We start from the raw sequence: 13,025 nt of genomic DNA on the forward strand, positions 1-13,025 counted from the left end.
TTCTGTGTGACGTCCATAGGGCACGGGCTTGCTAATATGAGGGGCAACTGCTCCTAGTGGTCCCTGAGGTGACATATCACCTAGGGCCTCTTTTTCTCACCACAACCCCCTCCTGCTGGTATGTGGTCACCCTTGAGTCTGGAGGTCCCCTGTAGGCCAAGCCGCCATCTCAGCTTCTGGCCCTCACTCCTTATGGACAGGGTTTGATGCTTCAGCTTCCCAAAACAGTTGGGTGGAGAAGCAAGTGGACTTGGATGCCCTGGTGTTGTTAGCTAAAAGAGGGTAACAGCGATGTGTTGACTAGTAGTGGCTGTTCTAAGGTCAGCATGTGTATGCTTGCAGGGGTGGGGGTGGGGGCAGCAGTGGGGTGGGGGTGGGGGCAGCAGTGGGGTGGGGTGGGGGCAGCAGCGGGCCCCATGCTGCCAGTGTTGCCAGTCCCCATCCATAGAGAAGAGAGAGGCAGAGACACAGTGGTTTGCAGTGCCAGGATGTCACAGCACACACATTTATGGGATGTCAGACACGCAGCCAGGGTCACACAGTACCCATCAGCAACACTCTGTCTGTGTACCTCCATCCCCCCAGTCCCCACTGTACTGCCCGGAGCAATACCGCCAGCCCAGAATGGTATTCCAGAGCCAAGGGCCCCAAAAGTCCAGTTTGTGCCCAGCTGGACCCAGGAAGCCAAAGGCCTCCCGAAGCCTTGAGTGTGTGCAAGTGTGTCTATATGAGGCAGACAGTCAGTCTCTGGAAGCATACACCCTGGCACCTGTACGTATGTGTCCAAATCTGGCTGTGTGTGCAAAGCTGGGAGTGTCTGGTCCACCCTACTCAAATGGCTTAGGCACATTAAGATGGGCACTGTGGGTGGTGGATGATGTCTAAGTGTGTCTGAGGATGTGCAAGTGTCTGGCAAGGAGTGTCCTGCAATGCACATCTGTCTGGGCAGGCTTGGTGGATCCCCTGCTCATGAAGTTGCACCCGCGAGAACACCTTGCTGACAGTGTGCCAGCAGCCATGCAGCCCAGGGGTCCACAGATCAGCGCACTAGAGCAGTGTTCAGCCCGTTAGTCCAGCTGCATCTCAGCAGGACCAGGTAGCCAGGGTGGGCCTATCATCTGGGCACATACTCCCTGGGCAGGCCAGCCCAGTTGTGGTCACGCAAAGCCTGGTCCACTGTCCGGATATAGCCATTGATCAGGTCTTTCATCTCTGGGGTGAAGGGCTCCGGGTCATGAGGGCGCCGGCCACGCCGCCTGAAGCTGCCCTCTTTGTTGTTCTCCACACAGAGAAGTCGTTCCTCGCTCACAGAGACATTGAGGAAGGCCACCATCTCCCGCAGCGTGGGCACCAGACTGCGCCTCAGCTCTTCGTAGTGCACGACCAGCAGCCGCTTCCCGTACTTGAGCCAATCTAGGACGTGCGAGGACCACCAGGAGGCATAGCTATTCACAAATTCCGGCCACTCTGAAACAGGGAGAGAAGTAATGAAGTCAGGGTTGCCTCCTGGGGCTGCTGGCTCTGAAGGGCCTGTCGAGGAGAAGGAGCTGCCTGTTTTTGACCTCTCGACCTGAGGCTGATCCACTTGGGTATCCAGTGTGAATGAAGGGTTCCTGTCAAGTTCAACTTGGCAGAGGCCTGGGTCTGCCTGAAAGACAGTGATCTTGGGTACCAATTTAAGACAGATCTAGCCTGCCATGTATCAAGCGAAAGCTGGCCCTCTCCTGTGTGCTGTGAGTTCTTTGACCTTTGGGACTATCCTGGACAAGGAGGAGTGGTGCTGGCCCCGTAGCATCTCCACCCAATGCTGCCCTGGCGAGCACAGGTTCAGCTGGTGCTGGCCCTGTAGCATCTTCACCCATGCTGCCCTGGGTAGAGTTTTGCTCATGACTTAACTGACATCGTCACCTCCAGATGTGCACCTCCATCAAATATCATCATAATGGGGACTAGGGTTCAATCTGTGATTGGAGGGATCAAAGACCAGACCACAGTTCTTCAAGGGCAGGATCTTCAGGCAGGGCCTGGCAAACGGTAGAATTTCAGGAGCTGAGGTCAAGAGGATCACTTCATAAAGAGAGTGTCCATGCCATATCAGGAAACAAGGGTGTTATGACTGAATGTCTGCATTTCTGGACCTGAATATGATAGTGTGTATAAAAGAGGCTTTTGGAAGACAATCTAGGTTAGATGAGGTCATAAGAGTGTGGCCCTTGAGATGGGATTCGTGTCCCTACAAGAAGAGGGTCTCTGCCATATGGCCGTGGAGTACTGTCTGAAACCTGGGAGAAGGGCCTCACTGGACATGAAGAATAAAGAACTGTTATTTAAGTCCCCATCACCACTGTCTTGCTATGGTTGTCCAAGCTGACTCGGAAGCAGGATTAAGACCCAGCCCTGCCCACCATCACCCTGGTACCCTCTGGGCTCATCTGGAGAGTTACTTGGACAAACCATAGAAAAGTCAGTGGGGGCAGCTTAGGAAGGACGACCATACTAAACCCTGGACACAGACCAGGTGTGCACACTCCCTTCCCAGTTCTGAATGGCAGGTGAACATGGCTTCCTGATTCAGGATGAGGGGCAGACAGGGACATGTGTGCCTAGGGCTGTCTCAGCTCTAAGCAACTCCTAGGTCTATGTGACCTCACCACCCACCACTGGGGGTGGAAAGAGGAGGATTTTAACTTGCCATCGGCATGGCAGTGTGGACAGAGCAAGCTTGGGGAAGATGGGGAGAAATGAGTGCGACCAGGCCTTCCCACAGCCAGGAACATGTATTCTGACCTTGCACCACCCTGGTACACCTGTCAGTCCCCTGCCCAGGCCATCCGTCCCTCACCTTTGCTCTTCCAGTTGCGGTCAGGGGCATAGCCCAGGTGTCCAGCGCATTTCCTATTAAATTCAGCAACTAGAGATCTGTAGGGGTTCCGGATCAGGAGAATGGCGGAGTCAAACATCTCGATCTCCCTCCTGCCACTCTCATGTGTCTTCACACAGATGGTGCGCCGGCTCCGCCAATGGTCTTTCTCACCCTTGAACCCTGCTCAGGAGGAATCAGAGGACCTCTGTGGAGGAAGGAATCCTCACCCTCACTTGGGGCGATCCCACTTCCACAATAACACAAGGACTGATGAGGTACTGGGGGTTCTATGAATGGGGGCAGGAGAGGCCTTCACAGGAGTGACTGTTGTCTCAGGGAAAGTGTGAACAGGAGGTGTCTACCAGTAGGGAAGAGGATGCTCACATCGGCATGAGGCAAATTACCTTCTGCAGTCCCCAGGGTCTGATTATAGATACAAATGTTGGACTTTCCAGGGAGATAATTCCAGAGGAGCATTGCAAAGAATTTTGGCCCAGACGAAGACAGAGGCTCAGAGTGGGTATGTGACCTACAATGTCACATAGCATCCTGACAACTGTGCTAGAGCCCTGTCTCTGAGCCCTTGAGTGTTCCTGTGAAACCCCTATCTTCTAGCCACCTCTCCAGGAGAGACAAGGCAGCCATCATGGGCCAGTGACTGAAAACAACAGGAGCCTCCCTATGACCTTATGCCATAGCCTATCACGGGTCCCTGGATTATCACACGAGTAAAGGTTCTCTACTACAGGATCCAGGGCAAGTCTGGCAAAGGCCTCACCCACGACATTTGAGGACTCATAACTCTACTCCCATGAATGGAGGGTTGTCCCCCAGACCAATATCTCTGCTACCCACACCCTCCCTTGGATCCTTGGTGAAGCACTGTGCACTTAGAATCTCAGTGACAGCTGACTGAGAGGAAAGGTCAGACTGGACTCATTGGTCCCCAGAGTCACAAGATTCCACAAAGTTCTCGTGGCTCCTTGCGTTGGACTTTGGATCAGTTGGTGGCTAGTGCTGTAGCTTGATAAGATTGGACTCAGCTAGGAGACAAGCCTCTGGGCACACGCGTGAAGGATATGGCACTGGCCATGTCCATGGGGGACAATCTTGATTGGGTTAATTGAAGGAGCCAGACCTACCCAAAAGGAAAGTGACACCCTTGCCCTGAACCAGGTCCTGTACCACAGAAGAGGAGGAAGCTGGCTGAGTATAAGCATCCATTGCTTTTCTTTTTCCTGACTGTAAACACAGCCACTCAGTCTTCTGCTCCCTTGACTTCCCCAATGGACTCCATCTCAAACTGTGATCCAAATAAACCCACCCTTCCTTGAGTTGCTTCTGTCTGCGTTATTTTGTCACAGCAACAGGAAGAACAAATATGACAGCAATCAAGGAACAAGAGCAGACCCCAACTTTAAGGCTGTGGACCAGAAGGTGATATGGTCCAAGTGTGGAGCACAGGGGCTTAAGGGAGCAGAGCAGGAGAACCCACAAAGTGGGATGCTCTGGAGGCTTTCTGGATGATGCCCAGAGTCCCTGGACCATAGGTCAGGATACCCATCTCAGAGAACAGGCTCCTTAAATCTCCATAAACTTGTTTTGGGGTTTTGAAAACACAGAAGCCTCCCTCTGGTAGTGGTTGCAAAGCATCCATAGCTACGGTGGCACCAGCGCTTTCCTGGTACCTGGAAAATGTTAACTCTCAAACCCAGAACTGGAGGTTACCCACCAAAGCTTGCTAATGTCATGGGTCAAACACCAGAAGCATTTGCCTTGATTGATTTTTATCAAACAGGCTAGGATGCCATTAAGAGGAAGATTCAAACTATAGCCAAATGAATGCTAGGCCATGTCTGAGAGCCCACAGCCCAGGTGCCTCTTGGCAGCCCTGAAGCTGGCATTCCACTCTTTGGCCACTTTTGTACATGTGAATCCAGGCAGCTGGTACAGGCCTCCTAGGCAAATATTGTAGGTCACTACAGCCTGGGCACAGGGGTGAAAGAAAGCAGGGCCATGTACTTATCTGGCAACTGTCTCCCGCATCTGTAGGTGCCCTTAGCCTCTCAGGGAAGATGGGCTAGGCTACACATGCACAACCACTTTAAGAACTTGCTGCCAAGCACACTAGGTTGTTTGGTTTCTGACAGTATCAGCTCTTTTTGCAATCCAAACTCTGGTACAGAAGCCCAGAGCAAATGCTGCACCCCGTGACAACTGAGAAATACATTTTGCCAAATTTAGACGCCACTTGACTTGTCTGAGGGTCTGCGTTCTTGAGCAGCTCACAAACTTGAGCCGGTTAAGTTAATTTACTCAGCATAATGAGACCGCTTAGTTTTACAGGGGAAAGATTAGAAATCATAAAGTTCTTGAGCATTTCTGGACCTTTTTTTTTTTTAAATGGCATTTCGAAGAGTTACCATTTGCCAGGAAAAAAGAGGTAGAGGCAGATTAATTTTCACCCTTAATCCCTTACTGTCTGGGGCGCAATGGAGAAATTCCAGTGCTCTGAAGAGGGCTGGTCTGTGAGGGGACCGTATGGGGCTGCCTCTTCTTCCCCAGCACCCCTGGCTTACCCTTGTTGTACAGGGTTCCATCGAAGTAGTAGCTTCCTGTGTAGAAGCCAGTGGCATGCTCGATCAGGTGTCTTGCCCATGTGTTCCCAGCTCCAGGGAAGCTTGACAGAGCCACAAACACTTTAGACTTGTTGGGCAGGAACCTCCTGTCTGTGCACCGGGTGTCTGAAAGCCCAGAAGTCACCAAGGAGTCACTCACCTGCACTGTGATCTCAGAGCTGTTGCCGAAGTCCTCTGGACAGGGACTGGTGATTAAGCAATTTGTCACCTGTACCTTGAGTGGCTGGTGATATGATAAAGCCTCCCATCCCTCGTGGCTGGGAGTTGAGTGTTCTGGGAGTAGAGTGGGGGACACTCACCCCACTCTAGCTCTTTGGGACAGCCAAAGTATCCTGGCAGAACACAGAGAACTCCTGATTCTGCTAGGGGAGATGGACAGAACTATGGACCCAGCCATGCCACTGCAGTGCAATGAACTGAAGCTGGGCTGATCTCAGGCCAACAGCTGTGCTTCTTATGGTCTCTCCCCAGGGCTACTGGAAGATGTACAAGTCACTAGGGGGCAATCCCTGGAGGCACTGGACAACAGCGGGGATGCTTCTCTTTATGAGCTAGTCTTTCCCATCAGTCCCTGGGGTCAGCAGAGCCCAACTGTGATGATGCTCACCCTAGGGGCCTGCAAGCACATGGAGGCTTCTGAGACCTAAGCGCCCTTCCTGTGCCTCTGAGTCTTGCATTATTCCCCTTTTCATTGCTCTTCCTCTCTGCCTCTTATACTACCATCCCCAATAGCTCATATTTTCAAAAGAAGCCTGGCCTCACCCGACCTTTCCTCTCACTTATCTACTGAGAAGAGATACAGGGAACTCTACATACCTTGTACCCTGTGGCTTTATAGTTAGGCATACCTAGTCTTTCTAGCCTTGGGAGCACTTTGGGCCCAGACCAGTAGTTCTCAACCCTTTGCGGTTAGAACGACCCTTTCATAGGTGTCACCTAAGACTGCCAGAAATATCAAATATTTACATTAAAATTTATAACAGTTGCAAAATTACAGTTATGAAGCAGCAATGAAAATAATGTCATGGTTGGGGATCGCCACAGCTGTACTAAAGGGTCACAGCATTAGGAAGGCTGAGAACCACTGCTCCAGACCAACGCCACAGTCCAGGAGGGTATGCAGAGCTCACCTTGTACAGGTGTCTGGTAAACCTCACAGTAGCCAGGTAGCCCCTGAGCCTCAGGGGCCTGGCTGCACAGTGCTCCATCCACAGCATCCCGCAGGCTGAATTGGGGGGTAGGATAGGTACAGTAGCAGTCCCAGCCCCGGAGGATGGCCAGAGGAAATTCCTGTAGGGAAGAAGAGGAGGAGCGTGAGGCCAGGGAGGGAGTGGCTTGTACCTGCGGTTCAGGTGTTAGCTGCACTCTGTGGAGGTGCTGCCACTCACACAGGCTCAGCAGGGATGACCACCAGGCTCTGTGTCCAAACCAGAGGTAGTCACAGAAGTGAGATGTGACTTCTGCCCTGCAGGAGCTCAGAATGAACGGGTGACAACTGTCACCACACTGAGTGAGCGTCTGGGCACAGGTGAACAAAGCCCAGAACGCTGGGCAGGTCCTGGAACAGGGTCCAGGCTGTGGCCGGCATCTGGCAGGAGTGGTAGAGTGGGGACATCAGGGAAGACATCCACATAAGTGAAGCTGTGGGGACAGGAAGCCAGCTCTGCTGACACGGGCAGCTCGGGATGTGGAGCGCCGCATCGTTAGACAACAGACCCTTGGCTGGTTACGCTCCCCCTGGAAATGGACAAAAGCCAACCCTTGGCCTAGAGAGGTCTCACAGCAGAATGGGGACAGATCCTATAGTCTTTTCTCCAAAGACTGAAGAGTAGAGAAACACAAATCCTGTTCCTTCCTGACATGCTCAGATGATGGATGGGACCTTTCTGAGAACGGAAAGTCCCCACCAGACAGAGACTGGACACACCTATTTCTGAGGGCTCAGCCAGCTTTCAAGTGGGCTTTTGTTCTGCTTTGGAGTGTCCACATCATACAGCAGAAAGAGAATCCTGAAGGCCTGGATGTGAAATCTGGTTCATGTGTACAACAATGGGCAAGATGCTCAACCACTCAGACTCTCACCATTGATAAAAGACAATAAAATATACCCTGTAGGCTGATGGCTAGATGAGCTGGGCCCCAGTGGTTATTCCTGACATCCAGTAGGCATTTCACATAGGAATGGGACATGTTTGGTTTCCTTACCCTTCTGAGTGTCTGCCACAGTTCATTCAAGAAATGCATTCAGTCACCTCCACAACACATGCCTGTGAGCACCCACTACATGCCGGGCAGTAGGTGGGACATTCAGCCCCACCCCCATGTCTCCCAAGGGGCACAGCAGGCCTCTTAGGCCCAGAGCCTGTGTGACAGATGGAGGCAGTGGGTGGAGGATGGTGTTTGTTGCGAAGGGAACCACTGCACAAACCTTTTTATTTTTTGCCCACAGCAAGAAATCTCATAAATAAATAAGGAAAATCAATAGCGCTTTCTGTGCATGGCTTGGTAAAGCCGAGGAGCCATGCACTCATGTTAGACAAGAGATAGTGTCGCAGCCAGGGGAGGCGAAGCGGAGCCTGGGGGACACAGCCAGGAAGAAATGCTAATCACTGACTCCCACGGCACTGTGGAGCCTCTCCTCTGAGCCCAGAAATCCCGGTCCCCCACCTCCCCATCCTTCTTCATATTAGGATGGCGCTGTGCTCACTGACACAAGGGACTGACAGGTCCCACTGTGTATTTAAGTAGATTCCATACAGGGGCCCCACACTGCTTTACAAATAAGCCCCTTTGGTAGCCTGACTAGGGACATTCCTGGAAGTCACTCCCCGTGGATGTGAACTGGTGAAAAGTGGTGTACGGCCCCTGCAATTTCACCCCTTTCCTTCACCATACCAGCGTCCTTCCTTGTCCTTCAGTAGAACCTTCACCCCAATGGGGGCTTCCAGGCCCGTGTTACCCTTAGGGAGCACACAGTAACTTGGCGGTGCCTTGCTCATTCCCGCACAGCCTGTGACGGCAGAGTTTCAGAGTGGACCTTATTTAGGAACAAAGTCTCCATAGAGTTAATCAAAATGAAGCCATCAGGTTGGGATGGCCCTTCATTGTGACTGGTGTCCTCACAGGAAGAGCAGGCCAATGTAAGCATCCAACAACCCTGGGAGATACAGGTCAAGGAGAGAGGCTTTAGGAGAAACCAAGGCTGCTGGTTCCTCCAAGTTATGATTCTAGCTTTAGCCTCCAGAGTTATGTGAAGATTAATACCTGCTGTTTAATCTGCCCAGTCCGTGGTGCTGAGGTAGCAGCCTGAGTCAGCTAAGACACCGGGCTCTTTCATTCCTTGGCTACTGAGCCAGGCTCCCACCCCAGGGCCTTTGCACCTGTTATTTCAATGGCCTGGAATGTTCCTCCCCACACACCACTCTCGCTTTCTTCTAGCCCCCAGCTCAGTGAGTCCTCCTCTGTTTACCCCTTTCCAAACTGAGAGCTCTCCCCCCTCCTCCTTCGCTGTGTGTGCATACTGCCTGTTAAGTTCCTGATGGAGTGCTCCGACCCCACATCTAGCGCTTGGTCAGCTCTGACGAACACACATCGAGGCAGGCAGCACTTCCATCCACCGAGAGGTCCCGCTGCCCTTTCTCCTACATCTCTCCATGCCTCAACCTAAGCCACCACCATCCCGCTTTCCATCACTGCGAATCAGCAGTATCCATTCTAGAGTGTCACATAAATAGAATCGCAGAGTGTGTGTTTTTGTGAGCGTGGCTTCTTTCATTCAGAAAACCATTTGTTTAATCCGTCCCCGCCGCTTCACACGTCGGCAGCTTGTTCCTTCTTACTTTCACATAGAATTCCACGTGTGGCTGGACCGTGCGCTGACCAACTCACTTTTTGACGGCCGTCTGAGCTGTTTCCAGCCACTGTGAACAGAGCGGCTTTGAGACATCTAAGGATGAATGTCTCCTGGGTAAACTCCCAAGGACTTCCCCACCTTTCTCTTCACAGCTGCACTCACCACCGCGCAGCATACCCTAGGTTTTATTTCTTCTCCTGGTTTGTTGTCTTGCCCTGCTCACAAGGATGTAAACAGGGAAGGGATTTCTGTGTCCTGTGTGTCGCCACACCCTCAGGGTCTAAAACAGTCTTCTAATGTGTGACAGATTTTTAGTAAGTGTTTGATGAAAGAACAAACGAATGAATGAATGAACATCCTTTTTAGATTCCACCACCATCAAAACCTGTTGACAATGAACCTGCCATATTCCTGCTAGCTAAGGTCAAGAGCATCAAAGACTGTAAGGGAGGGGAAAGCGACTATCTCTGAGTCAGCCATCCCACACCTAGGACCCTGCTATCTTGGGATCCCGGCTGAGGCCAACGGTGTCCCCAGCCTGTGCTCTGCTGAGGCTGGAGGGCTCCTAGCTCTCCCCAGTGGCACTGATGCTGCTGAGGTCGAGCCTTCCATTCTCATATCCCAGGGCTGCCCACTTCATGAGCATGTCACTGCCCCCACCAGTGACCCAAACCCTTTTCCCTCCCTGAGTGGATTAAACTGTCAAGTTTCCGGGTGTTTGCAGAGCGACGGGAGAGCTGCACATAGTCATACAGTTTTATTTACAAACATAACTGCCTCAGCGACATCTCTGGATCCTGAAAACACAGAACAATTTTCAGTCCCATGGGATTTCGAGGACAAGATTTCCATAAAAGTTAAATATTGATGAATCTTATCTCTCTTCCAACTTTCAGTTCTCCCACGCCCTTGCCTCCACTCTAACCTTCAGCGAGGAAAAAAAAAAAAGACAGAAGGAAAGAGGCGGGGGGGGGGGGGGNCAAGCTGAAAAAAGCCAGGCAGAAAAAGCAGGCAGAGAGCCTGAACATGGCGTGGGGTTGTTGGGATCCAGCAGAGACGGAGGAGAGGCAGGTAGGTCGGTGTCCTGGGGCAGGATGGATGCACAGCATAGTAGTCTTGATCCTGCACCTGCCTGGGATGGAGACTTGGGCAGGATGGGACTGAGCCTGACCCAGGAGAAGGCATCAGGCAACGGCCAGGTCTTGAGATAGAAGGTAAGGCTCTATGTCTCGCCGGGAGCCATGAGCAAAGGCCTGGGCTGTGGCTGTGGATATCTCCATCCATGGGGTGGGATCTAGGGGTGAAACAAGCTCCAAGTGCCTTCCAGGAAGTACCCATCAGCTAGGATGGTGGGGATGCGGGAGTGGCTCAAAGAATGGTGCGAGAGGCTCCACCTACAAGACTACCAGCACCCACTCAGTGTAAAGCTCTCCGTGCAGGCCTTTTCCAGACATCCAGCCTCAAGATGCCAGAGCTCATGCTAAACATCCATCCCACGGGTAGAAGAAAAGTCCAAACATGATGGCTTGGGGAAACCTATAGGTATCAGTAGGCTTGTCATGGCTTTGAGAAGACCCAAGTCCATGGGTAATAGGCAAACTAGACCAACTTTCCAGAGAATATCTTCCATGAAAGCCAAACACTGTAAGAGAGAAGAACTGGCAAAGGCACACCCAACCACCAACAGCCCAGGGACCTGGCATCCAACCATCAGGGCAAGAGCCAGATCCTCCTGAGGCAGCTTCTCAAACATGTCCAACGAGTGAAAGACTCAGAGGACTCAGAGAAACAATCATCGCCTGGACAATGAGCTACTCGGGAAGCACAAAACGTAAGTCGTGACATCACTGGATCTGTGCCTACAAGGCGTTCTCCCTCCATGCAGCACAAATGGTGGAGAATGGAAGTGGCAGGACCAGCCAGCATCACAAATGAAAAATAGCAGGCAGGGACTAGGACTCCAACAATCACAAGTTCAAGCCCTTCTCAGGACCAACTTGAGAAAGACAAGACACAGTCAGAAAAACTTATCCAAAGTTTGTTATGTACTTCCATGTGTACATATGAAACCACAGATCCTTAGCTCCCTTGTTAATGCAGCTCAAGGAAATAATTATGAATGTGCTCGCAGGCTAGAAAAGAAAGCAAAGAGTACAAAAGAAATAAGGAAGTAGGCCTGAGCTAGGTCCATTAGTGAAGTGCTTGCCCTACAAGCATGGGGGCCTGAGTTCCAGAACCCACATTAAAAAGGGCAGATGTCGTGGTGCACATTTGGGATTCCAGAACTGGGGAGGTAGAGTCATGTTGATCTCTGGGGCTTGCAGGCCAGCAACCCAGCCTACTTAGTGAGCTCCAGGCTAGTGAGAGACCCCTGCCTAAATAAAACCAAAAGTGGATGGCTTTTGAGGAACGATACCCAAGGTTGTCCTCTGGCTACCACATGCATATGTACCTGTGAGCTCTTGCACATGTGTGCTTGCCCGTGTGTGTGAACACACACACCTCCACACTTGTGTGCATATACACACATACATATGCATAAAAGAAAGAAGGAGAGAATGGAGCGAGAGAGGGGGAGAAATGAGAAAGAGAAAGAAGGGAAGCAGACAGAGGGGAGGGAAAGGAAAGGAAGGGAAAGAGAGGGGAGGAAGCAGAGGGAAGAGGAGAAGAGGGGAGGGTGGAAAGTCATACATCTACAAAAATCACAGCAAGGCAACAGAAATGTCCAGGTCATATTAAAGAAGAGGATGAATGTAAGGCACCACAGACCAATGTTTACATTAGAAAACAAAGCTCTTGCACATGTACCTAGGATAAGGTCAAAAGGCTGCTATATTTTTACCTCTTTTTTATTCTGGCATAGTAAACTTATAGGTAAGTTTTATTTCTACTTTTGCACCTTCAAATTTTCTGTAACAGATACCTTTCTACCTTTGCAACCCCCTAAAACAATGAGTACACGCACAGTTCAATATCGCAGGTTCTGTGTGGGCTTTTAAACGACTCTGGTATGTGCTGTCCTAGGGATGCAACCAAGGTCTTACAAAGCAAAACAAGAGCTCAGGGATCCCCATCCACGGACCTTGCTCTTTTGAGATCAAGTCTTACTGTGCAACCCAGGCTAGCCTCAAACTCACGGTCATCCAGTCCCTGTGCCTCCTGAGTGCTAGGACGGCAGGTGTGTGCCACCGTGTCTGGTCTAAACACCGGTCCTGAGCTGCTCCTGGAAGGCACATACACGGCCCAATGAAAGAAAACCCTGCTATGTCAAGGATCACTGATCTCAGACTCCCACAGACTCCACCGTAGGCAAAGACGGTTGCTGGGGGTCTCCCTGGGGTGGGACTCTCCCATCTACTGGGGATCAGGGGGATTTAGTCAGAGCAGGTAAACTGGGGGAAAACACAAGCTCAGGGTCATGCTACCCCTTCCAGTTCCAGAGGCAATACGACTGGGAGGGGGCAGTCACACCTTATTAACCTGCTTGCAGACAGTGTCAGACTTCACAGTTTCCCATTTTAGAGTCCTCACTCCCACAACAGTCTCTGCTCTTGCACACAAATATCAGTCTTTAAATTCATCACCCTAGATGGAACCAGTCCAATGGAAGTATCTAACCCGCCACCCCGGCTACTTCCTACCTTGCATGGAAAAAAGAAGGCATCAGGAT

At 51.4% G+C, this 13,025-nt stretch overlaps 1 protein-coding gene across 6 annotated transcripts in view; it reads right to left on the reverse strand.

Moving 5' to 3' along the window:
• Nucleotides 1–462: 462 nt before the first annotated feature.
• Wscd1 (WSC domain containing 1) overlaps nt 463–13,025 on the reverse strand; it is a 39,635-nt gene continuing 27,072 nt past the window's right edge. For all 6 annotated transcript variants that reach the window (XM_050162814.1, XM_050162816.1, XM_050162815.1 and 3 more), the window contains 4 exons: nt 6,633–6,792; nt 5,443–5,607; nt 2,843–3,043; nt 463–1,467 (listed from right to left, as the gene is read on the reverse strand). In XM_050162814.1, coding sequence (XP_050018771.1) covers nt 1,115–1,467; nt 2,843–3,043; nt 5,443–5,607; nt 6,633–6,792 — 879 coding nt within the window. In that variant the 3' untranslated portion in view covers nt 463–1,114. The remainder of the gene's footprint in view (nt 1,468–2,842; nt 3,044–5,442; nt 5,608–6,632; nt 6,793–13,025) is intronic.

Source organism: Alexandromys fortis, unplaced genomic scaffold (assembly GCF_014885135.2).
Source record: "Alexandromys fortis isolate MF-2015 unplaced genomic scaffold, M_Fortis_MF-2015_v1.1 scaffold_84, whole genome shotgun sequence".
NCBI classification, from domain to species: Eukaryota; Metazoa; Chordata; class Mammalia; order Rodentia; family Cricetidae; genus Alexandromys; species Alexandromys fortis.